The sequence below is a fragment of the Manacus vitellinus genome, unplaced genomic scaffold, assembly GCF_001715985.3.
Source record: "Manacus vitellinus isolate BGI_N305 unplaced genomic scaffold, ASM171598v3 scaffold_6_pilon, whole genome shotgun sequence".
Classification (NCBI taxonomy): Eukaryota; Metazoa; Chordata; class Aves; order Passeriformes; family Pipridae; genus Manacus; species Manacus vitellinus.
In genome coordinates, this window is record NW_021940750.1 from 33,442,669 (window position 1) to 33,468,989 (window position 26,321).

Here is a 26,321-nt window from a genome sequence, read left to right on the forward strand (position 1 = left end):
TGATCAGTCCAGAAACCATTCAGATTTGGTTTTTTCTTACATGATAGTTCTTAGCTACTGAATCTCAAAATTGTGGGATAATCAAATCACTTTTGTCCTACCACTTCGTGCAATGTGGTGCCTTTTTCAGAAGCTTTGTGTCCCGGTTATGACTTATTTTACATTCAGTATCTTTTCATCTGCTATTCTATGATGCTCCCAAATCCTGGAGATTTATTCCAGTAGTCTTATTCCAAATTTCTTAACTACTCTACCTGAAATAATTTTTGAGCTCATAACCATAGGATACTTCTCTGACTTGGTGTGCAACTGCTCCAACTGATCTTTTACAAGCAGTGATACAAGATGGTGAACATGGAATGAGACTTATGATGTCACTTAATAATTAGTGTTTAAAATTGTCTCTGTTTATAACTCTTCATGTCAGACAGTGCAAACTCTTTTTTTTTTTTTTCCCTGCTGAAGATGAGTCTTTGGCTTTCTGCTGTGAGGGGTGAAGGGAGGCACTGACTTTTTACACAGTTCCTGCAACTGATTAGGAAGTTTTACTTCTTACAGCACTGGCATGCATCTCGAAGGAAAAAAAGGTTATTGGAGTTACCATATTGTCCTGAAGTTGAAAAAAGTTTGAGGTGAAGAGAGTTTGTATTCTTACTGAGCACTGAAGTCCTAAAATCTGCAATATGGTGAAAAAAAACACTGAAAAGACACAAAAATACTTTATAAAAACGATTATTACTTCAAGAGAACAGCAGAAGCAGCAGAACCAGTCCTTGCTGGAGACCCTTAGTCAGTTTTGTGCTGCTCTTGTTAAATAACAAAGCTTATAAGTATGCACTTAAGGTTAAGAACTGTGCTTGTAGAACAGATAGTTAAGTCTGGGGTTGAAGTAAGGGGCTCCAGGCTGTACTTCTGAAGTTGACAGAGCATTTAAACTCTCGTAAACTAAGTAGTTCTGCAAGCTGAACAAGTGCACACCAAAAATCTTCAAGCTTATTGGGCAAATACGAAATTAAAAACAAAAACCTGCCACAAAGGTTGCATAATTAGCAGCAAGTAGTAACTCCTTGTTTAAATAACTCCTTGTTTATTACTCACAGCTTTGGATTTTTCCTCAGTGTTGTAATATGGCTGCCACAGAACCCTTAGTACAGGTTTAAGAAAACTGGAAGAGGAGAATAGGTGGTACATTTGGGAAATGATTTAGGACCAAATACGATACTGATGCTCTTAAGTAAATGGAGTGGGTCACTGTTGTAAGTCAGAAGCTGGTTTTTTTGAAAGTTTTTCATCAGTCCTCGCCTTGGTGTCTCTTAATGGGAAAACAGCCTGCCTAAGCAGTGCACACAAGACTCTCTCTAGGAAAAGAGGAGGACTCTGTACCACAAACTCATCCTTTGTGCTGCGATTGGGCTTTGTGCATATACAAGTCTCAACATGTGCTTTTGCAGTGTCAGCACCTCCTGCAAAGAAGGCAGACAGTGCCACGGGGATGAACTTAGGCAGCTAACCCTGACCCTAGGGGTTGTCATTCCATCAGGGAGCAGGGTGCTGTTGATACCAGTTTCCTGTGCTGTGCAGCTGTGCCATTTAGTCATGTCCAGAGATTAGCAGTCTGAAGATTGGCTGAACAAAAAAAGTCGCAGCTGAAGGGCTTCCTTGATGAATCGTGAAAGGTCATATGCTGAAAACTGTAAAGGCCCTGATACCAAGACTGTTCTTGCTAAAACTGAAATTCGAAACCTAGAAAGGCTTCAATCTCCCAACCTCTGAAGTCTGAGCCAAACAGGAAAAAAATGTATACTGATCCTTCCATCTTCGCCTTTTAGAATGAGCAGAAGTTCGTCCTTACAGTCCTCCAATTTCAAATATGAAAACCAAACCTTGTCCACTCACAGACCTGGAAAAGCATAGTCTTTAAGGTTTGGTCCAGCACAGAGATTACTGTCTTGTCTTTCCAGATGTGCAACATCACAGTGCATTGCAATGTTATGTGGTGTCAAGGGAAACAAATACTTAATGTTCAAAGGGAGCTAGTGGAAAGAAGGAAACCACCCTTTATTGTGTGTTTCTCCCACCAGAAAACCACTGTTGGATATTCCAGGTGCTCAATTCTCTGATATGTTAAGGAACACAAAACAAAATGATCTGCAAATCCTAATATGCAATACTTCACTGTACCATTGGTTTGCAAGGCCTCCACTAAGTATCTTGCACAGCATGACCTCCCAAGATCATATAAACAAAACTTCACCTTAGGTGCACAACTTTCATTGCTACCAAGTTTGGTAAAGAGAGGAGAGTTTGCAAAGTGACAAATGTCAGAAGGAAGCAGAAGAATCAATGGTGGTTTTTAAAAAATTAATAAACATATATGAAGACAAGGGAATAGACAAGGAATAAAGTACAAGGAAAGGGCCAGGAGGACTTATGATGCTTGGCACATGCCTTTCCCTAAGGAACATCCAGTGAAGAATACTTGAGAACCCTTCAGATAGCTACATCCATCTTATGATTTAATTAATAGTTCTGCTAATCTAAAGTACTGTTGATATTCTTTGTACTTTTTAACACCAGGAGGCTGCACACTTCTCTGTTGCATTTTAATTTGTACATTTACATAAAAAGATGTATAACAAACAGGTCAGCAGTCTCTTAGACAAGATGGCTTCATTGTTAAATCTGCAGCTCAGAGATTCTGTTGCTTGAGACTCCTTGGATAGTGAATATTTTGCCTTAAGGCACTGGAGGAACTTATGCTGGTTATTGAGAATACTCCACTTTAACAGTTCTGTTTCAGGTTCGGAAACAAAAAAGGTTTGGCTACTCCCCTTTTGTGCTTGAACTAGTTTTTCCTTTCTTTTTTTTTTTTTCAATCCTTCTTCCCATGACTCTCTCCTGTGACCATTTATGCGAAACCTTTTCTTAATGCTATTTTTAAAATCCGCTGAATTTCCCTTGTCTGTCAATAGCATAATTCTTCAATGAACTCCAAAAGGTTAGTTGAGCATGAAGTCCCCTGCCTGACTCTTGGTGGCCATCCTTACTCAACATGTGCTTATCCAGGTGCTGACCAGTCATTCCCTTAAGCTGGCCTCCTCCAAGACTTTCCCCAGCAGTGATGTTTAAAGTTAATAGCCTATTTTGCTTCCTGCTTTGCCCCGTGATCCTTTTCTTTAAGGAAAACTTTTAAAGGTTTTTTTCCACTTTCCAACCATATGCAGTTTCCTCTGTTTTGTTCTTGGGGTGGGGAGAAAAAAATACAAGGCTTGCCAGCTTTTACTTCCTCTACAACCCGGGGGTGCATGTTTGTCTGGACCACCATGCTTTTCCTACAGTAATTGCATCTAACTCTTTATAATTCTGTTATCTGTGAATTGCCTATAGCTTCTCAGTCGTTCCTGGAAAATTGACCGCCAACTTGGGCATATCTCCACCCTCTTTCTCTGTAAAGACAGAGGCAAAGTAATTCTATTTCTTTTCTCCCCTCTTAAGTAAGGTCTGTAGTTTAAGTTCCCCTGGTTCTCTTGTCCTCAGTGTATTATGCTTGTATTTAAATGTATATTTTTAAAAATGTCTTACTGAAATTCTCTGCAACTTGTCTCTTATTCTTCCCTGTTTTTAAAACTTGTCTAGTGTTTTATAGTATCTTAATAATTAAAAGTCCGTGTTTACCTTCCCACTGAATTTTACCACATTTGTTTGTTAAGTCTTTGCTTTTCCTATCTTGTTTAAGGGTTATGATTTTAACTTAATGGAAAATTCTGCAAGCTACAAGCGGTAAAGTATTTCAAAAATAGGCTATAAAGATACAGGCTATCCAGATGTAGATGAATGCTGTATATGTTGAGAATTTGTAATTCAAAACATTGGTACTTAAAAAACCTTAAGCAGTATTAATTTTGAGCCATCAATATGAAATACAAGAACAACTTGTTTTGAGTTATTTTTTCTGATTGCATTATTCCTTAAAAATAGTAGATGGTGTTTGTATATTAATTTATTTAGTCATTGTCAGTTTTATAACTGTATAGAACTAGCATTAAGTAAAAACAACCTTTGATTATATGTAGACTTAACCCCAGAATTTTGTAGGGAATAACAAGCCTGTGTTTTTTAATTGTAGAATAATACTGCCCCTGGAGCAATGACACGGCGCAACACATATGTTTGTAGTGAAAGAACCACTGCTGATAGGCATTCAGTGATACAAAATGGCAAGGAGAACAGGTATATGAAATGTCTTCCTCTGGTGTATGTCCCTTGTCTTCACATTTCCAAAAAAAATGTAATGCTAATTTAGAAATCAGTAATATTCTAATGTAATTCTTAATGAAAGGTGAGTACAGATCTTTGGTTATGGAGCACCTGTAAGTATGTTGGGGTTTGGGATTTTTTCCTATACTTGATTTGTATACTCTTTTTAATTAGAATGTAAGAGGAAATTTCTATTTTCTGGTTAAATACATGAAATATTTGTAACAACCTTCATCTTAAACCTGTTGTGAACTCTGGTGGCCAAACAACATAGGCTTGCAGAATAAGCTTGTTTAGTGTCAGACCACAAAGTCCTTCTCTCTTGAACCGTTCTTTTTTTACATTTCACTCTAAACTGTGTTTCATTAGGATTATTGTGAATACCATTTTTGCTATAAAGTCTCAGAGGGAAGGTACATTTTTTCTGAGCAAAGATGAAAGAGTGATAGGCAATTTATCTTGGACCAATAGCATTCTTTACTCATACTCTGATAGTCTAATTGCTTCCCAGTATTTACAGAACTCATCTTGAGGAGGGAAGCAACTATCTCTGTATTCTGAGTGAAAACATTAGAGAAATAATGAGTTTCTTCATATTTTCCTGAATGAAAGCCTGATTAGAGCACGCAATGGAATTGGAGTTAACCACTTCATGTGTTGGCACCATAGTCACATCTCGTGCCATCCTGTGAAGACTGAGAAGAGCTGTCAGAAATAATATAATAGTGAATGTAGATATTAGGTATAGGGTGACAGCTGGGAAGAATACCACCAAATTTCCTGACTGGCAGAGGTATTTTAAGTTCTAGCTCTTCTTCTCAGGATTTTGCTGTCGTCAAATGCTGGTAACAGTTAAGTAGTTGACCATTGCCAGGAGAGTGCCCGGATAGCTGATACTTAATAAAAATGCTTAAGCTTGGAGGAATGTGTACCCCTCTCCTACTCTTCCCAATTTTCTCCACCCCTTCCTAATTTTATGATATTTTGCAAAGAGTGGAAGGAAAATACCTTTTTTCTAGCTTGTGTTGAAGTTGAAAGATCAGCCGTTTTCTGCACAAAATTTTTCCCCCTCCTTTTGGCAGTTTATAAGGAAGAGTGGCGAAGTTGTGATGTTGAGTGGAAAGTCTGTCTGTCCCCTGTTTGATTCCTGGAGCCTAGGGATAAAGAACATGATTTTGACCCTGTCTCTTCCTCCTAACTTTCTGCAAACGGAAAGTGATTAAGAAAAAAGTCAAGTATAAGCTTGAAGACTGCCAAAAGTCTAGTTGGCCAGCTGGGCCTGCAGTCAACTGTCTTGTGAAGTGCAGCACAGCTATTTGGTACTGTCTCTTAGTGTGTCTGTCCCAGCCTTCATTGGTTTACTCCTTGTTAATGTTACCAAGTTTGCTTAGATTAAAGTTCACTATCCTTTCTTTGGTTTGATATGATAATAGCTTTTTTTATTTCCAAATACTCTTTGAAAAATGAACCTTTCTGTCCAAAAGAGGTTTGATCATTTTTTATTACTTGATTTCTTGGTTTAATATAATTTTTGTTCATCCTTAAACTAATATCTTTGCAATATCTTGTCCACAATTTCTTTATTACATTTTTTAAAGTTACTAGGTACTGTTTACTAGGAATGCTTGAGATTCAGATGTTCCCCTAATTAAGGAGTAACTTCATACTCATAAGGAGCTGTCTTTTGAATTTTTTTCCCCAACTTTGAGTTTCTCAGCAAACTGATGTCTTTCTGGTCTGTCACAGGTGGACATTAATCTCAAAGTTAACACTGAGTAGCACTTGGCAATTATATCAGTAGTATTTTATATCCATAATTGGTTATCCTTGTGTAACTTACCTTTTATTGTCAATATATTTAAAGATCATTTGCTTTTCCTACAAACTATAGCCTTATTTGGGTCATTTGAAATGTCTGAGAATTTATACATATATGTATTTTTATATATTCATTGTTAGGTAAAAAATAATTTATAGCTTTTATCATGTATGTTTGATTACTACATTCATTGCTCTTCATAAAGGGTTAAAAAGAGAAAAGGTAATGGTAATGCATTGCTAATTGTATTACAGTTGGAGATTTGTCATTGTCTGAAATGCTTTAGTACTAAACTGCATGTTCCTTTTGGCACAGTTTCAGAATTACTGTGATTTGGCACAGAATTCACAACTTATGTCTGAATATGTTTTGTTGCTGTAACTGGGTAAAGCATTGACTGGTCACATGAAATGCAGAGGCCTTTAATGCAGGCTAAATCAACATGGCTATTGATGGGACTGGCTCTTCAGAATGAACCTGTAATGTTATTGTTCTCTCAGCTTGGCAGAAACTAACTTTAGAAACTTGTTCTTTTTTTCTTTTGTGAAGCAAGATCTGAAGTAGAACCTGGCCTTTGTAAAAATCCAAGGTGTCGTTAAAAATAATATCTGTGCTTTTGAAATGTCTATTGGTGGCAAATGTTGCAGGCAGGAGTAATTCCTATAAATGATTTCTTACAGATTGGATTTTAGATTTTCCATAGCCAGATACTGACTGTGACCCAGTCAAAACTTGGAGACTTACCCTAAAAGGCAAGATACACATGCTTAAAGTCTCTATTTTTTCTATAGAGAAAGTATTAAAATGCTGCTTGTTCTGTTTTTATTTTGCACATTGTATTCTGAGAAGGCACTATTTCTGAAAGTATGGAAACTCTGAAGAATCAATAGTCAGCTGGTACATTTGATGTTGGAGAAAGTAGTCTTGAAGACACCATGCCAGACTGGGAGAAGCAACGAGTTTTTAAGTCTCACATCTCTCCTTTAACACATTGTGTGGCTGACACAGTCATTCTGCTGGAGATGATTCTTTTGGCTTTCCTCCAAAGCCTGAGCATTAATTAACGCACTTGGGGACTCATGAAACACTCTTCATAATGATAGGCAATTGCTTTAAATCATTTGTAACACAAATGATTTACAACAGCTTCAGATTTTTAATAAGCCTTGGCACTAATTGGTGATTGTTAGCTTACTGTTCCTGTGTTCCCAGGCCAGTAATCCAAGGAAGCTGATTTCTAGAAAAGCATCAGAGGAAAAGATATAAATGTTTTAATATGTGCTCTGGTCCCTTATTGATACCTTTAGATGTCACATCTTTGGAGGCAGGTGCCTAAATAAAACTTGGGTCTAATGTGTTGTAAAACTAGAATCTTTCTTTTCTACCTTTTGCAGCAAATAGAGAGGAAAGGAGTTAGGAGTTCTTGAGAGGCTAATGACCAATTATTTGGGGATTACTTGACTTCAGTGTATTAGTTTTGAGACAAATGTTCGTTTTCTTACCATTTCTTAATACCCTGAGGTAATTCAAATGCTGGGCTGTGTCGAAGGCTTCATCGTAAGCAGTGCTTGTAGTTGGCATCCTGATGGATTTAGCATTGCAAAAAGATGCATGCATGACTCACATGAAGTTTTCTAGATCCTGAGAAGTTAAAAACAAACCAAAACCAAGTATAGTCAACCGTAGTCAACGTAGTCAACCGTTCAGAAGTCTGAGCTGTGTGGTGTTTTGTACTAGTGCTTTGGGAGCTAAGCCTGAGAAGTGGGTCAGCTGACACTTGTAGCTGGACTAGCATTTGCCTCTGCAAAGTCTGCCATACCACAGTTAGATAAGGGGACTCGAGTTTCAGTGCGTGTAACCATGAAGTAACTTGGAAGTGAACATGCAGTGTCATGAAACTGTCACTGACAATTACTGATTTCTTAACCTTGAGCAATATTTCTGAATTACAGTTGCCTTACTTTTAAAGCAAACTTCAGATGAATTACATATGGTGGTGTAGTCTGAAAGGCCCAAAACATCTTGTGGCCTCTCACTTTTCTCCTATCCTTACCATTGCTAGACAATGTGAAGGCTGCAAAGATTATTTTGGGCCGAAGAAAGAAAAATATTTCATGCTCCTATTTTATCATATTGTACAGTTGGCAGCTTACTGGCCATTCTGCTAAAACAGTGCTGTATATATCTTCCCTCAAAGCCTGAATGGTAATTTGGGAATTTACTGTTTGTGGCCAAGCAATATGAGGTGCTTTTCAACAGTCATATCTCTTTCTTCAGGGAACAACAGGTGTATTCATTGCCTACTGCGTGTACAGGTTGATGATTACTAGTAGCCTTTTCCATTTGGCCTCTCTGGAGTTGTTAAAGATCATTATATTTTTGGTTTCAGTTGTGCCTGTGAAGTCCCTCAGTTATCAGATGTTGATTTGACAGCTTGCCCAACTTACACTAATTTCTTTTTAACACGGATACATTCTGAAAACAAAGGATTTCACTGCAGTAATGGAGCTAACATCAGTCTTTTGGAAAGTGCATTTGGTGGGGGTTTTAATGCATTGTTTACTGTTAAGACCAATACAAGTCACATCAGTGCTCTGGCACAGAATTCTGAGTTACTCAGGTTCTGTACATCAAGGAGGGAGGGTATCACTGCAAACTAATGCTAATGGTAAGAGCATGGTCACTTCATAGATGTCAAGTGCTTTTTAAGGGAAGTGTAGGGTAGTTACTGCTGTTTACGTAGAAGAGGGCTGTTAGAGTTCGTGTTCTTTGATAAACCAGTTAATAGAAGGAAAAGTTTGCTTTTTTTTTTCTATGCAGTAGTTTGTTGTTGGTCCATCATGCTCTTCTTTCTGCCTCTGCCTGAACCCAAACCCCCTCGCAGCCTGACAGAAATGTTCGCTTACGCAGCTAGCCCTGCTTCAGTTTGTACCACATCCTTCTCCAGTGTTCGGCTGCGACATCAGAAGTCGATGTCCATGTCAGCCTCTGTGCACACGAAGATGATGTTGCCTCCAATAGACAATGGCGCAGATAACTTCAGGCCTATGTAAGAACCTGAAATCGTTGTGAAACTAACTTATACCCACTGCTTCTTAACTTTGTGCTGTGGAATTTTAGTCCTAGATTGTTCTAGTATATATCGCCCACAAGATGTGTGTTTCCTCATTTTTTTAGTCTTGTTTACATTTGTCTTGTGGTGTGTCAGGCTGTCTGTGACATAATCCTGCAATAGTGAACCTTAATTTTTTTCCTATTGTTAGGAGTATTGGACATTCCCTATTGTCAAAGTTTGTGGGAGACTTTAACTGTGTATCCTGAAGGACTTCGCTACTTGGAGCGGTTTGCTTGTAGAGAATTTTGTGTAGGATACTTTCAAATTAGCAAGACTTTCAGAGATGTATGTATATATAGAATGTGGAGGGAGAGACATTAAAGTTACCTATTGCTTCTCTTTCCTGGGAGGAAACTTTTCTGGTCTATTCTTTTATCAGTCTTCTCAGTGAAACATTGTATGCCTGGTTGATCTGGTCTTTTCCAGGATACTCCTGTTGCACTTTTCTGCCTATGTGGGTTTCTGTTTCGGCAGCCTTTTAATCCTAACTTCTTACAAGTTTTGATTCCATACAGTGCTGTAATAATGTTGGTATTTCCAACCCTGGCCTATATAAAAGTGTCTGCTTATGCTTTACTGTAGAATGTAGTGTTTTGTGTCTCCTGCTGAACCCGTAGTGCTTCCGTAAAGACGTTCTAGCATTGTTTTTTTGTTTTCTGCTCTAGCACTATTCCTGATCAAAGAACTCCCGTTGCTTCAACTCACAGCATTAGCAGTGCAACCACACCTGATCGTATTCGTTTCCCCAGAGGAACGGCCAGTCGGAGCACATTCCATGGCCAGCTCCGAGAGCGACGCACCGCGACCTACAACGGGCCACCTGCCTCCCCCAGTCTGTCCCATGAGGCAACACCACTCTCACAGACTCGAACCAGGGGCTCCACTAATCTATTTAGTAAACTAACTTCAAAACTAACAAGAAGGTAAGCCTCTTAAAACAGCAGTGCAACATTTCCTTTTTTTTTCCCCCTCTTTGTTTTTATAGTAGAAATACATAGTAGCTCATTGCTTAGGTGGTTTTGTCCACATTCTCTGATTAGTGGCTTAATTTCTACAACTTAAAATGCACTTGCTTATGATTTTTTTGTAGTTCTTTTTTGGTTACAGAAGCCATTTGTTTTTAGCAGTTGAATCAAATGGGATTAAAACAGTTTGATCTACACTGTTTCTTCTGTGCTCTTCAACCTCATGTCATGAATGCTGCAGAGATGAAACATTTCAGCTCAGTTGAAAAGCTGCTCACTGACTGTGTGGTCCATCAGTAGATGGCATAAACTAGGATCCCAGTCTCAGTGTTTAAATGTAGTGTTGGAAGCTCAGACTGTGTTTCCCAGTCGCTCTGTCAGTGTTTCCAGAATAACCTTGCCAGCAGCACACAAACAGAAATATTACAGGTGAAAGGGTAGGAGCAGGGGACAAAAGCTTCTACTGGCAGTAGTGCTATCATAGACCATCTTAAAATTGGCAGTACTAGGATTTCAGTCTAGGCAGGAGTCTGGTCAAACCTTGAAAACCTATTCCTATTTTGACCTTTAGTTCATGTGCAGATTCTGGGGTTGGTGTAAAGGTGTTTTGGTCTAGCCAAAGCCTAGCTTAAGCAGGTGTTGCCCCTACACTAACAGTTTTTATTCTAATTGGACTTCTAATTTCAAATCCATGTATGATTTAAATTGATTCCTACAAACCCAAAATTGAAACCCACCTTTTTTCCTTCTGTATTTAAAACCCACCAGTTCACATACTTCAGACCACTCTGATATCTAGAACTTGTGTTTGTAGAATTGAGGGCTTGTTTGTCTTTGCTTTAAGATAATCACCAAGATTTTGTACCCTCCTCATCATATGAAGTTTTTTGGACAATATTATTCTGATCTTGGCCTACTAGCTTTTGTTTTAGGCTTATACCACATCACCACCAAACCATTTTCTTCCTGTGTGTTTTATGACTGTAGTTGACTCCCTCTCAGTACTCTTTTTGTAGTCTCCCTATTTGTAGTCTACTATTTGTAGTAATGCTAAGCCAAACTCCAGTTTTTCAGAATTGGCTGATTTCAATTTAGAGAGTAAATTTCTTTAAAAATTTAGAAATTGTTTCTGTGAAGAACAAAAACATGACAGTCTAGTAAATGTTTTAATCTGTTCAGTTCTCTGCCAGGTATCACTTCCCTGTGAAATACTATGCTGTAGAAGTTGGGTTTGGGTTTTTTCCCCTTCTTTTTCTGCTGAGAGAGAGAAATAGAAGCTTAATTTGAATATCTTTAATAGTTAAGTCATCTGCTTTATATCAAGTGAAGTCTTAATCAGACACATCCTTTTGGCACTTCTTTCCTTCTGTAGTTTTGTTTGTAATATCCTTACTTAATTTTCCATTTGACATTCCAAATGTGGACGCTCAAACTGTGAACATGCAAACTTTTCACTCAGTTGTTTAGTCAGCATTCAAACTTCTATCATTACCTCTGAGTTTCAGCTTTTGCAGTGCAGTGTGGTTTCCTTGAAGAAGTTTTTCCACACGACTTTTGACAGTAGTTTAAATTCCATCTGCACTTGATTAAATAACATGCAGTTTTAACACAATAGCACTGTTAGGGATGGTTAGTTTGCACTTGGAGGACCTCCTGCAGCTGGGGCTCTGTTATACTTGGTGCTGTACAAACTACTAAGGAGGTGGATAGTGCCATCAAAGGACAGGGTTATGTTTCTTCTCTTTAAATAATTTTTTAAGCATTAAAACTTGTTAGTTTACTCTAGCGTTCTCTATGGGAAATCAAAATTCTTTTGATTATGAACTACTTATGTACTGGTGTAGGCAGTTGTTACAGCTTGTGCCACTAAATTAGCTAAATATTTAAAGCAGTTTTGGGCACAACATGGCTGACCTGATGTTATAAAGGAAGGAAGAAACCTAACTCTGAGGATGATCAAGATATAATTATTTAGAGTTACTGATTTTTGTTTCTATGGGAAATATATGAAGAAAATCCAAACATATTTTTATGTGACCTTGCAGATTTTGAGTTTTAAAGTGTTTTGACACTAGTACGTACTTTCATAATACATAAATTCATAATAAGTACTGGTGACATATTTCCCTGAAAAATTTGAAAGTAGCAGTGCCAGGAGTTTGACTCTTCAGACCCTAAATCATCTGCCTAATCTGAGAATGTATTGAAATGTAATTTAATTGTGCATTTAAAATGAGATCTTTTTGCATGCTTCACTCTAAATGCCTTTTTCAATTTATTTTGTACAACATTTTTTGTTAATCATTATTTTGGCTTAATTTCTTTTAGAAACATGTCATTCAGGTTTATCAAAAGGTAGGATTTATTTATATTTAAAAAAAAGTGGCTCCTGCAATTAACAACAGATTTGGCTTTTCTAGCCTTGGTTTTCTGAAAACTAAATTTCCTGCTGAGAACTAAATACTTTCTTTCTTCAGAGGAAAGCATAGAATAAATCCATTAACTCATGATGATACTTAAGAATCTGTGGCACCTGTATAACAAGATGCTAAGCATGCCTTGTGAATTCTTCTTTCTTTGATAGAGTTGGTAGTGCCAAAGTAATTCTGTTCTCTGTACTAATACACTTAGCATGCTTATGTTTGAAGAATGAGGTGTTTGATAACAATGATGAAAGTATAAACAAAACATAAGGTTACAACCAAATAAAGGTAAGTGATGTTAAATTTACATTATGTCTTTGTTTTATGATATTTAAGAAGAAAAAGATTTGTTGTCTGCAGCTGATACAATAGAAAGCAAACTGAGCACAGTTGTGAATTGTTTGTGGAAGACTGAATGAAGATGCAATGGCTGTGTATTTGTTTTAAAATGAGATGCATTTGCTGAAGTGAATTGCAGCTGAAGTGCAAAGAGAGCACTTCAGTTCTAAACAAAAAATGCGTTTATGCAGATTTATTAAAAGTGAAAAGCCCAAAAGTCTGAATCACATTTCAAGCCCAAAGGATTTAATTTAGTTTTGCAATTTGGGAATGAATCAGGCTGCTATATATCTTGTTAATCCATTATGATTCATGAAAGTCAGTTACACAATTTTGCTGTTCAGGTAAATTTTCCAGTGGAATTTTGTGATAGCCTGTTTAGTTGTATCATATTTTGGAGCTTCTTAAAGGGTGGTACTTCCAATTTCCTAGTACTGAGGGAGATGGGGCCAAAAACCAAACATCTGTTTTAACTTTCAAAATACAGAGCTATGCATGTGACTGTAATTTGAAGTTTGTCAAGGAAATCCTTAGATTAGAGTGAGGCCTGAGAGGTGTAAATTACTGCCTAAATTTGGATTTTTAATGTACAGTCCAAGGCTAAAGGTACCCTATTTGATTAAATGAGTAAATTCCATGCCATGGTAAATAATCAGTGCTCTTCCAAACATGACTGTGTTTAAAGTTGGTTGGGTTGGTTGGCATTGTCACAGCTGACTTGAGAAAAACAACTGTTAGTTAAAGAAAGGAACCATACAACACAGCACACAGATGAAACTGAGCAGTGGCAATGGTTTTAACTCATCGTACATCATGAGCTGTGGGGTGCAGACCACTTTGTTAGAGGGAGCTTTTGTCTCTCTCTGTAGTCACATTGCTTTTAAAATAAAGGATTGTGATCTGTGCAACTCTCCACAACTGGATGCATCTAAGTTTGTTACAGTGCTGCTCCGAAGAAAAGTGGGAAATGCTAATATGAGTACAGTTTTGAACTAGAAGGTTACTGTTCAAATTTGAGACTTAATTTTTCTATAACTTAAAAAAAATTTCCTTTGACTGGAGGCCAGGAGTCTTAGACCGGTGCAGAAATAGCTGCTACAGCTTCCACGAATATGTCTTTGAATAAGAGATTTGCCAAGTCTTACACCACCTACACAGGACCAGACTGTGCTTTTTAAATTCTGTTTTAAGTGGGCATGGTGTCCCTCCATACCTGATCTGTATGTAGGTACAAAAACTGAAAATTTGGGGGGGGTTGCCAATTTTTTTCTTGCTGTATGTGCTATGAATCTTACCTAAGATCACTGCATTTGATAGTGAAAGAACTACTGTAACCAAGTAGCACATAATACCACAACATCAGTTCCAGGAAACTGAATAAAAGTAGATAATCAGTCACTTGTTGTTAAACTGAGTTTTATTATTGTACTCAGTACACAGATACATATATATATATATATGTATGTATATGTATGTATGTATATCTTGTACTATGCACTGTCATTGCCAATCTGCATATTGTGGAAGTCTAACTTTTTTTCTAACAGCAAAAGTGACTCAGTGTTCTGGATTTTATTGCACCATCATTTCTCCGTTTCCATGAACTGATCTTATTTTATCATCTTGCACTTTTTGTTGGTTTTCCATAGACAGTTTTCTTTGTATTTATTTGGATTTTTAAAACTGAGTATACAAAGATGTAAAGAACAGGAAACACAGCATAACTCAGGACAGATGTGTGGAACCAGTCTGATTTGTGAAAGCCTTTCAAAACCATAAGGGAGATAATGTGTAGGTATTGCGTGATAAATGAGAACATAACTTGCTCATGTATTTGTTCCATTCTCGAGACCAAAAGAGCATCTTGGTCCATAAAATCAATTTATGTAAAAACACAAGCAAAAGCAGAAAATTTACAACACAAACTAACACAGATGTGAAGACTGTATTAGCAGTGAGGAGGCCTCAGGGCTGCATCTCACAGACGCACAGAAACAATAGTGGCAGTACAGTAAGTGTCTGTTCCCAAAGCACCAGTGCTGGGCAGTACAACTGGACTGTAACTGTGTCCATGGTGAAGGAAGGAGAGGCTGGCACAGCTCTCCAAAGCTTGGCATCATCCAGAGCTCTTACTTGAGGATGCATGTCACTGAATGCAGTTGCTCGTGCTCAGTGAATGGAACACTGATGCATGGAAAAACTGAACAAAGTCAGGATTTTCTGAGAGGCTTCCATGAAAGGGTGTTTATTATTTCAAAGTGGCAGGTATATTATAAATAATGACCTTTCTTAGGTTTAGAGTACAGTGGTTCACAAACCACAAAGTTTGGCTCAATTTCAACCTGAAAAGGGTGTCAGAACATCATTAGGGAATTTTCCTTACAGACTTCTCTGGACAGATTCCAGTAACAGCAAGACTATTCATTGTTGGGGAAACTGGTTGTGCTCCCATTTTCTACAGCCTTCAGCAAGTTTCAAAACAAAACCCAAAAAGCCCACAAAAATCCATAAATGTTTGCACCTCTTATAGGAACAGAGGAGGCTCTTTAAAGATCAAGTACTCTCCGTTTTCCAGTTGAGCAGTGTTTTTTAACTTGATTGCTTTGCCCAGTAAAACAATCATTTGAAAGGTGTGGGTCTGTTCAGTTGGTATATGTCATGGTTCTTTCCTACCTACCCCTTTTCCTGTCCTGTAGAGTTGTTGTAGAGGGTGACTTCTTGGGTAAACAGACAAGAAAAATCTTTTTTCACCTTCCCATGAAAATAGCTACAATAGCTGCCCACGTGGAAGCTCTAGAATTAGCCAAGGACTTACCAGTTGTCAGTCATCTTACAAGGGTGATCCCTCACTGCAGCCCTCAAAAGGAAGGAAAGGAAGAAATTAAGCCTTGTAACACCCCACACACCCTGATAAAAATACCACTGTGCATCAAAAAATAAGTTTACTGTCTTAGATTCCTATCCCTAGACACCTGTCAGCCAAACTGCTGTAATAATTTGCATTATTCAGGGAAGCCAAGTATTACCTTAGATAGTCTTGATAAGAGCATTGTACAGGCAGCATCCTTCTGAGCAGAATTGACACTGATATGTCAAACTATGCGACTGCAATAATGGGAAGGTAGAGGGAGGCAATTTTCCCCTCAATTCTTTTTAATCCTGGGCATTTAAATTATGGTAGCTTTAAGCAATGCAAGAAGACAGAAAGCTTAAGCTTGCTCTTGGGTGTGGAAGATGCATCAGTGTGGGAATTAATAAGATGGAGTTACCACAACTTGAGAAATCTTGGATTTATGTCTTAAATTTTTGTTAAAATATATATGCATCTTCTTTTCAATTAAGTTATTTTGGTATTGTTTAAACACCTCAGATCTGATGTGCATGCAAATACAAACGATGATCAGACTTGTCTGTAAATAGGGGGTTTTTTTCAAATAGATATTTTATTCCCAGATAAAACTTTTAAATATCATTAGCCTGAAAATAATTGGGAGTTATTTCTTTTTAGGAGTTACTTACGGAGTAATACAATCACTTCAGTATGCTTTGTAACTTTAGTTTCACATTTTCTGCTTTTAGAACCTCAACTTTATTCAGTGAGTTCTGCAGATTTAATATATAAACATACACTGTTAAAATTAGTAATAGTAGTTTTAAAAACTGTAGTTTATAGACTCCCATTTGGTTTGACAAGATGTTATATTCTGAGTTTGACCTAACCTACAAAGTTCTTTACATCTTTGTTGATTTGTATTTTAACACACCTTTTGTATGATTGCAGTATCTTTTAGCAACTACTCAGCTATTGTATACTGTAGTGTAAGATTTGTCTTCTCTTTCCCACTTCCTTTTGCTTCTGCATTCTTTTCAATGAGGCTCCCGACTGAATATGAGAGGAACGGGAGATTTGAGGGCTCAAGGTGAGGGTAAAATTTTTGTTTAAAATGTTACTTAGGTGAGTTTGAACCTTTCTCCCCTTGATTATGTGGCATAGTGGCTTCAGGCAGCAGCTTGTGTTTCGTGTAAGTCATTGAAACTAAACAAAGCATTTCTGTCTGCAAAACAGCTATTAAAGCACAGACCGACTTGGTTCTAAACTTTCATCTTTCCTGTTTCCTTTTCCCATGTGTGGGTTGTTTGGGTTTTTTTGCGTTTTAGTCATTGTGATTTGCTGTTGTCGTGTAGATGTCTAGATAAGTGGTCTCTAGTGAGGCTGCAAATGTGTGGAATAACCACTGAAAGGTGGCAAGATATTTCTCATCTCCAAAATCACAGATAGTTACATATTTTTCATGTTATACTTTTTGTCCAAAATCAGCATATCAAAAAATACTAGAAATTATTGAACTTGTGCTGGTTTTGCCAACTGTTTTCAAGTAGAAAAAGCTTTCAAAAATAAAAGTAGCATTGAATAAAAGTTGGGTTTTCCCCTGGCCCCTTACAACCTTATTAAGTTAAAACCTTAAAACAAAATACTCTTTAATTTGCTTGATGAATTTTATAATATCTGGCAAATCACATAGCTGGATTTGACAGCATAGTCCTATGACTCTCAGAGTCACTGGAAGTCTTTCAATAGAAGAAAAAATACGAAAGAGGTTATCTTTAAGAAATATATGTATTTAGTTGTGGCCTTGCTATCACTTTTTATTTAACTTTTTCATAATTGCCTGCTTAATGGTATTAAAAGAAAAACATTGTGTAACCAGAAATTCATTGCCAACTGTTTTAAAGAGCAGCTTGCCTTAATATTGTAAATTGAACTTGGAGGCTCAACATGAGATTTCAACTGCATGGTTTGGGGTCAATTAGGTTAACTATTTTCAGGAAATAGTTAAGCATGACAGTATATTTAAATTTGAAGAGGCAACTGACAGTGTACAAATATTCACAGAGCAAATCTGTTTTTTCCCTGGAGGTCTAGATGTAGTTCCTTATTCTTTAGCTGCGTGACCACTGATTTTAATTAAAGTAGAAGAATGATTGCAAACTAGAAATTTCTGGAACGTTTCTTTCCTTTGTCCTGTATAACTTTACTTATCCTTACCAAAGGAAAAGCTTTTTTATTAAAAAAAAAAAAAAAGTTGCAGACTTGGGAAGCACAAGCTCAATATTTTGTGCTTCATCGTAAAACTGTCACCATCTTTACAAACAACATCGAGGAGGTGACTTCCAACTCTTCTTCCTGCACTTCAGCCTCAGAGGCACTTCACTGCAGAGCTTGTAGCCACAAAAGATTTCATCACTTTACCTCTGTCAGTCGTTGGTATTTAACAAATTACTGACCAACTTCAGATAAAGCATCTCCTTGCTGTTGAAGGGCAACCCCAGTATCCTGCAGTGCCTGGATCTCTGGGGATCATCTCAAATACACCACCACAGGAAGGCCACAGTGTAACTGAACCAGTCCAAATCTGGGGGTGCATAGTGACCCTGGGGCAGCAGGTGGGTGCCTCTGGTCCTGCTGTCCTTCTTCCTGCTTCCAGCCAACTACTGTGGGACTCTGGGCCTTTGCAGCGCTTGGTCTCCAAGCTGCTGCACAGGAGGAGGTGCAGAGGAACCCCCAGCGCTTTTCTGCATGGGGTCACCCTGGTGTGTATAAGTGGGCACCTCCCATGGACTGGCACTCCCTGAGCACCCTTTTGTCACAAGTAGCTGCTGTTTGAATGTTCCAGAAACTTCTAGCACAGAGCTGATGTTTCAGCTGTCCACGTGGCCCGAGAATAGGGGTTTGAGCAGAACCTGCCTTAAAATCAAGTCATGGGTGACGCATGTAGTTCTGCCTCCAGAAGGTCATTTCCCTCATGCTCCTGAATCCAGTGACTTCCAGTTGTCACACATTGTGCCATACCTTTGTTTCAGCCCCAACAACTGATGCTTTACCCTGACTGTGTGTGGACAGCAGCTGGGAAAGCGGGGCTTGGCTCGGAGCTGGAGCCTCCAGATGCTGCTCTAATACCAGTAGTGTGTGCTGAGTGTTAGTTTGCTTCACTAATGTGACCCATGGGGAAGGTGGCTGGCGCTGCTCACTCATAAATTCCTGTCTTTCAGCCGCAATGTAGCTGTGGATCAGAAGGATGAGAACAAGGAAGCCAAGCCTCGGTCGCTGCGTTTTACCTGGAGCATGAAAACCACCAGCTCCATGGATCCCAATGACATGATGAGGGAAATACGAAAGGTCCTGGATGCCAATAATTGTGACTATGAACAAAGAGAGCGTTTCTTGCTTTTCTGTGTCCATGGAGATGGGCATGCGGAAAACCTTGTACAGTGGGAGATGGAGGTGTGTAAACTGCCAAGACTGTCCCTGAACGGAGTTCGCTTTAAGCGGATATCGGGAACATCCATAGCTTTCAAAAACATTGCTTCCAAAATTGCCAATGAATTAAAGCTGTAACAAGAAAAATAGTTAAGTTGTAAATTAGTTAGCAATTCCAAGTGTTTTTGAGAATTCCGATGGAAATGTATAGAATAACATTTAGGCAATAACTTCTGCATCCTTCTGAATAGTGATATTAAAAAAAAAAGCTGCTGAGCTGGGAGGGAGAGTTGGACTTTTTTATAAGTGCACTACAGCATTAAAGTTGCCTACTATGTAAAATATTACCCCTTCTGCTTTATTTCCATTGCTCTTTGACAACAAATTGAAACACAGAATATATTCATTTAAATATGCCTCCTGTTTGTGTGGATGTGTGAATGTACAGTATGTGTGTAATATATAAAGTATTCTATGTAAACAATTCATTTACAACATCGAGCTGTACCAGTACCTCTTTTTGGGCTAATTTTGGTGCTAAAAATTGAAATGGCCAAGGAGGAAACACTTGAGTTAATATTTAAAATGACTGAAGCGATAACCAGTAAATGCAGGTTTACAGTTCACTGCTGTGTTAAGAAAAAAAAAAAAGTGTGTGAAGGGTTTGGATTTACGGTTGTGAACATGATTAGTCCTGTTTTCTAAGTAGATCTCATGAGATTATTAAAAATTCACTTTTACTGAGTAAGTCTTGCATTATATTTTGCCCACCTATTTATTATTTAAGTCTGAATCAAATTTTAATAATGTAGTTAATTTGTGCATTAATATTTGGGTAAACACTTCCATTCTTCTGCTTCTGCTAAACTACGAAAATTGTACTTTTGTCCTTTTGGCTTATGGGTATTGATCGCAGCTAAGAACACTTCTCTGTTGTTCCACCGTTCCCTTAGGGAATGGGGCAGTCTAAAAGGAGGTGCTAATTGCTGACTAGTTACTTTCTTTCAGAGCGAGTTTTCCACGTTAGACTAGGTCAGACTGACACAAAGCACAAAGGGACTCTCATACTAAGGCCGTACTTCACTGCAAGCTGCCACATCCCAGTCGGTGCCGCTCTGAGGTCTCGCTGCAGGTAGGGCAGTGCTGTCCCTTCGTCCTGGGCACACACAGCATTGAAACCCAAAAGTGGGAATCAAATTGGTTACTGATCTCCTGTGTTGTAATGTCCCAACTTGCTGAACTACAGCCATAGGCAGTAGCAGTTAAAACTTCTCCTTGCAGCTCCCTTCCAGCGTGCTTCCCCTTGGCTCCGGTTGTATTGCTTTTGATGGCTCTGTGCCAGTTGTGTCTCTGGCTCCTGCTGCCGAGAGAATCCTCTGTCCTCTGTTAACGTGCAGTGTGGAGACCCGCCCTTGATGAACCCTCTGATGGCCAACTAGCTTTCGGTAGGACGTGAAGCTGCTCTGGGATAGTCCCCACTATTTAACCATCTCTGCAGTGAGCCGGATCTGAGTTTGCTGACTAGAATGAAGAGATTTCTTCATGCACTGATTCCTACTGATACTCAGTTTATTTCATCGAGGACTTGTGTAGATAATATCCTGCATTATCTACTTGACTTTTTGTATTAATGTTTTGTGGTTATATTTCAGTGAAGCACTTAAGCATGTACTTAACATGTGCTTTAAACTGGAGCCTAAATTTGCATTTTAAATTTGCAGTGAGCTAATAGTTACTCATAGTACACAGTTCAGATTTGACCCCAGGTGAAAATGCAAAGTCCTTAATATTTTGCAAGTTAGTTCTTGTGATCTGTAGTCTGTGAAGGCAGCAGACTTCCCCTCTCTTTCCCCCTAAGCATTGATATTGATTATGCTAGTTTAAAGGGTAATCATAGTTGTTAAATGTAGTAAATATTCCTGAATTTACATTTTATTCTCTGTATATTCTGTATCATGCCATGGCTTGAGAACTCCAGGTGCTACCGGAGTTCAGTTGGCTTTCAGTGCTCTGCCCGTGCCTGTGCTGCTCAGTATGGTTTTTTCCATGAAAACTCCATTTTGTAATAGCAATAAGACATTTCAGGGCAGTCATTGTACTTTCTCAGGTGAATGGTCACCTATCCTTTCACTTCCTACATTTTAAGCACTCCTCCAAATGTATTTTTTTCACCCGGCAGTGCACTTTGTTGTCTGAACTGAAAAAGTGTTCTGATAAATGATGTAAATCTGTATTCGATGGAAGTTCCAAAAGGTTTCATATTAAATGTTTTCTGAAATACTCTCTTCCTACTTCACCTGTTAAGTATGTAAGTGTTTCTAAAAAAAGTGCACCACTATCATTCTTTGGATATTTAAAGTTTGTACTTTGGGGTTTTTTTTTTCTTGAAGTGTTCTCAAAAGGTTCTTTCAGGGTAAATCTTTATTTGATGTATTAAAAAAAATCACTGATTATAATTAGAAACAGATTTTTAACAGCTTCCTTCCCAAATGCCTTGTAAAACTACTGAGTTGCAAGCATATACCCTTGTTTCTTTAGCACACTGCATATTTGGTGTTCAAGCCTCTGGAAGTTGCCTGGGAAGGAAAAGTGCTTTCTTCAGCTCTCCAAACCAAAGACAAGCTGCTTCCCAAACACAGGCCTTTTACCTGTTCATATTCCCTGGAAATCTGTGTAGGTTTGCAGGCACTGCTACTGATAGGACTGCAGAACCACAGCTGGCTTTTTTCTCCTTAAGAGGCAAGTTTTAAAAATAATCAGAGGTCATTGTGTGGTGGGGAGGTAGCAGGAGACCTGGATGTTTTGGGACACGTGAAGAGCAACCAAGAAGTGTTTTTATGTAATGACATGACTGGTGCCCTGGAATGTGTGGTCCAGGTGCTGTTGGGGGGTCTTTGTAATGGGTTCCTGACTAAAGGTTTCCATTGCTGAAACCCATGTCATCCAGCTCTGAGAGTGTCTCTTGATTGCTGGGTCTGGCAGAGAAAAATGTCATACAGTTCAGGTTGCAGGAGTTTACTGCATTAAATAGAAGTGTTTAAAGATACATACATAAAATAAATACCTGAACACTGAGCACGAACAAGCAAGTCGAGATACCCTTTTTCTCATGCAAACCTTCCCTGTACTTAGGATTTCTAAAAGACTTCAGTCTGTTTGACCTCTTCAAACACAGGTCCTTGACCATGTTAAGAAGTAGAGAGAGGTAGGCTAGAGGAACAGCTAGTCCTGCTGGTCTAAGTGTTTTGCACACTACTTCTATTCAAGATACAGCATCTGGTCCAATCTTTGTGAGTTCAAAGATTTTTAGTACAAATTTGGGCACGGTTAACCTTTTTCTTGTATTACAGTGAGGTTTCAAGATAACATATAGTGAGATACTGTATCCTAATTTTTTTCATTACAGCATTATCATGTCAAGGTAAATTAGATTTTTTTTTAAATATCTGAAATTAGTATCCATATATATGTTGCAGAAATGAAATGAGAGGTTCAGGAGTCCTTCTAGTCATATGGAAAGATCGTAGCAGATCTGGAATTTAAATGGAGATCTCTCCAGTTCAGTTAAAAGCTGAGCTGTACATGGGCTCGTTGGGATAACGTGTAGAGGCTTTTAATCAGTATTTCCCACAGCTGCTGTGTCATAGACCATGTTGTGGATTGCAATTTAATTAGGACTGCAGCCAACCCAGAGCCATTTTCCCTGCAAGCCCTGGTCTGGAGCAGCAGTTTGTACATGGCTGCTTTGAGTTAAAACCTGCTTGGTCGGGGTGGTCTCTGTGCCTGAAGGGCTCGGGTACCACCCTGGGTATGGGCAGAGGCCTCTGTGAACTGGTGTCACTCTGTGTTTCAGGGATGGCCTGGTTGGGTGTTTCTTGCTGTACAGTCCGTTATCAGCTATCCAAGACCACGGCTTTTCTTAGTAACCTAAAGAGTTAAATATTTAGAGAATCTCGTAGTAGATGGTATTTCTGCTATGGGGGGGGTGTCATACTAATGTGAATTTTGTTTTCTAATTTAAATTGCAAATCTTTGAGAATAAATGCGGTTTTGGAAAGCTGATACCTCTGTAAATTAACATTTAATATTAAACGTGTAGACTTGCAACTGTCCATACAACCTCATTTCTGTAGCTTTTCTTAGAAAAGCCCTGGAGCTTTCCAGTAAAGATGGGCTCATGTTATTACAGATCACTGGTGCTGCCAGTTAAACCCTGATCTGACAATCTGATCAAGTGTGGTTGTGAAAATTCCACCTTTGACTGGAGTTTGTCCCTCCAGTAGCAGTGAGTTGTTTCACTGATTTCATCACTGACCATTACTCCATCACTTCAGAGAATAAACTGTTATCCAGCAGGAAGGGGCGTGAGCTTTGGATAAAGCTCAACCTAGTGCAATTAATAAGAATTTTTAGAAGTTAATCAGTGTCCTACATTACAACAGCAGTAAATGCTTAGAGAAAACGAAGAAAAAGGTGGATAGAGTAATTGCTCTTTGTGTGTGTGCTCCTTACTTCTGGCAAAATTAAGAGCAGAAAAAGGCAAACCAGTACACTTACTCAGAGAAGTTCATGGTCTTCATGCTCCTGTTTCTGCCTTTCTCTTCTTAGTGCACTACCAGGTACTGCCTCCAAGCAGAGGGGCTGGATAAAATGAGGAAAACCATGGAGGAACAGTGTCTTCACCACTCAGTGCTTCTGACGTTGAAACAGTTCGGTATTTGAAGCAAGACAGTTTGAAAGACCCTTAACTATTAGCCTTCTAAGAATGTTTTAACCTTTGGTACAAACAGTGGGCTCTTGTTCCAGCAATAACTGAAAACAGAAGGGTGTCAATACCAAGACTGTAAGTATCTGTGCATAGAAGGCAAGTTCAGGCATTAATTGTCAGTTGTTGGGGAGTTCACCTTCACCTACAAGTGCCATTGACACCTCGTAGTAGTTGTGACTTGGCAGGTAAGAAGTTTATTGCAGGGGAGAAAAATGCTTTTGCTTGGCTTTTGCTTACCTGTGTTGAGCACTTGGAACCAAGTATTCCAACTTGGATGTAAAATCCATGCAGAGTGGCCATGGTTATGGTTGCTGTGGGAACCACAGCATGGAATTTCAAGGCAAAGAAATGTTGCAGTTCTCATTCCATTAATACCCTTATGTTACCATTTAACATCCTTACAAAAATTCAGGGCATAAAACCAAAATATTCGCACAGTTTGTGTTTCCTTGTAATCGCTGATCACACTGAATGTATTGGGCAAATAAAATCAGATAACAAAGTACCTCACCATGAAAAGAGTTCTGTTGAAACACCTGGGGATGCAAAATCAGAAAGAAAAATGCTACTGGTGTTACAATCAAACAGTTTTCAATCTTTTGCCTGTCTTGAGGTAAAGTCCTGTTTGCCTGGAGATGTCTCTTACCAAGATCTCAGCTCAGCGCGAGCGCCATAACCAGCAACAAACAGCAAAGTTTCTAAGCATGGAATTATTTCCTCCCCCTGGCTTACCCAGCCAAAAGGCATGAAATGAAGTGCTTTCACACGTGTTTCCACATAGATGGGAAAAACACCACCTGACAGGAGCTTGGAGGCGTTGTTACAATTGTCCTGTGTCTGTGGTGCCCAGAGGAGCAGGGGCTGGTGAGGTGTGGGATACCCGCTGGAACGCTGGAACCCGGCAGGATCAGGGGGTGGAGGGGTGGATAGTCCCTTCTGTAAGGCAAGGCGAGCTGCAGAGGGACGCTGCAGTGTCTGCAATGGCCACAGGATGTCTCTCAAATGCAGAAACAGCTCTGGTTGGGGCTCAGCTGGAGCGTTTTTAGAGAAGAGCTCCCAGGATCACTCCATGCGATTTCTTCTTGGTTATCGGTGCTACCATCCCCTCGGACAACTTGGACTTGAAAGCATTAGGGAGGAAAATGGACCACAAGATATTGATGGGAGTTGTGTATTTTTCTCCTTGAAGTATACTCTAATGCTGCATTTAATTTTCCATTATTTTTTATTGCTTTTGGAGCTGAGGTGTAGTTTCAATGGGCTTTACCTTTGCCGTGGAAAACCTGTAGGGTTGCAAAACCCTTTTCCACTTCTTTGTTCAAGCTTGTTCAGTCTCCTTTCCTAAAAAATGACCATGTCAGGCAGTATGCTCTTCTGTTGAGAAGGGCAAAGGTCATATTGAATATTTAAATTAATTTTCAGCTCATTTTACGAGTAAGAATCTTTGTTTACCGTCTTGGAAATTTAATTACTGAAGCTATTTTGCTGTTCATCCTTTAGTAACTGGTCTAATCAAGGCTGTAATTTGCAGCCAGCCTTTTCTGAAATAATCTGGGATCACTTGCCATTTATATTCCACTGTATTAGTAGCTCCCTAAAGCTTTATGCCTGGCATTTTCCATGCCTGCAGTGTGTTTTATTCTTCCAACAAATCGTGTCGCTTGTGCTTCAAGTAGGCAAGAAGTGAAACTTCCTTATTTGCTCAGGGTCTTTTTTTCAAATCACATGTTTTGCTTCAACTTTCACTGGCATTGTAATCGAAGTTTTGCTGTTGGGGTATTAATAGTGGCTGGTACTAATATTTATCGCTGGGATGTTTGGATTTGGCCCGTGGAAGTGGAGGAGCTGTTTATTTCGGTTGATCTCAGGCTGCTCCTGCTTTTTCTGTGAAGGAGCCCTGTGTCTCATCCCCTCCTTCTGCTGCTGCTGAGCCCTTTTCTGAGCCTCCCAAGGCGATGCCTGGAGCGTTGGTTGTGGTGGGAGTCACGGAGTGCACAGTGCTCGCCGCTCCATGTGTGACTGTGGTGGGAGCAGCAAAAGCTGAGCTTTGCTGTTGGGAAGTTCTATTCCTCATCGTCGGTCTGGGAACAGCCACCAGAGCAAATTCGTTGGGTCAAATATATTTTAGTGGTTTTATCTAACTGACCTCTTGACGAACCTCTTTATTCCTGGCTTCTAAAACTTGTTGCTTTATCCTTATCTCCAGAGACAAGGCTTGGCTGAACCCTTCTGGCTGAACACTTGGAGCTAAGTCTCTCTTCAAGGGACAGTCCCTTTTTGAGGTCTCCTGTGGTGTCAGAGCTCCATGAGCCTCTCCAGACCAGATCTGTGAGTGCCCTTTAGCTTGGGAAAGAGTACAAGTGCTCCAGGGCCCCT

General features: G+C 39.0%; 1 protein-coding gene across 4 annotated transcripts in view; it reads left to right on the top strand.

Moving 5' to 3' along the window:
• MARK3 (microtubule affinity regulating kinase 3) overlaps positions 1-19,925 on the top strand; it is a 60,307-nt gene extending 40,382 nt beyond the window's left edge. For 2 of the 4 annotated variants that reach the window (XM_018082202.3, XM_029964172.1), the window contains exons 14-16: positions 4,127-4,230; positions 9,857-10,114; positions 18,970-19,925. In XM_018082202.3, the coding sequence (XP_017937691.2) occupies positions 4,127-4,230; positions 9,857-10,114; positions 18,970-19,315 (708 nt within the window). In that variant the 3' untranslated portion in view covers positions 19,316-19,925. Of the gene's footprint in view, positions 1-4,126; positions 4,231-8,960; positions 9,126-9,856; positions 10,115-12,484; positions 12,512-16,793; positions 16,839-18,969 lie in introns of all 4 variants that reach the window. The other 2 variants (XM_029964170.1, XM_029964171.1) reach the window with 2 other exon arrangements.
• Positions 19,926-26,321: the final 6,396 nt, after the last annotated feature.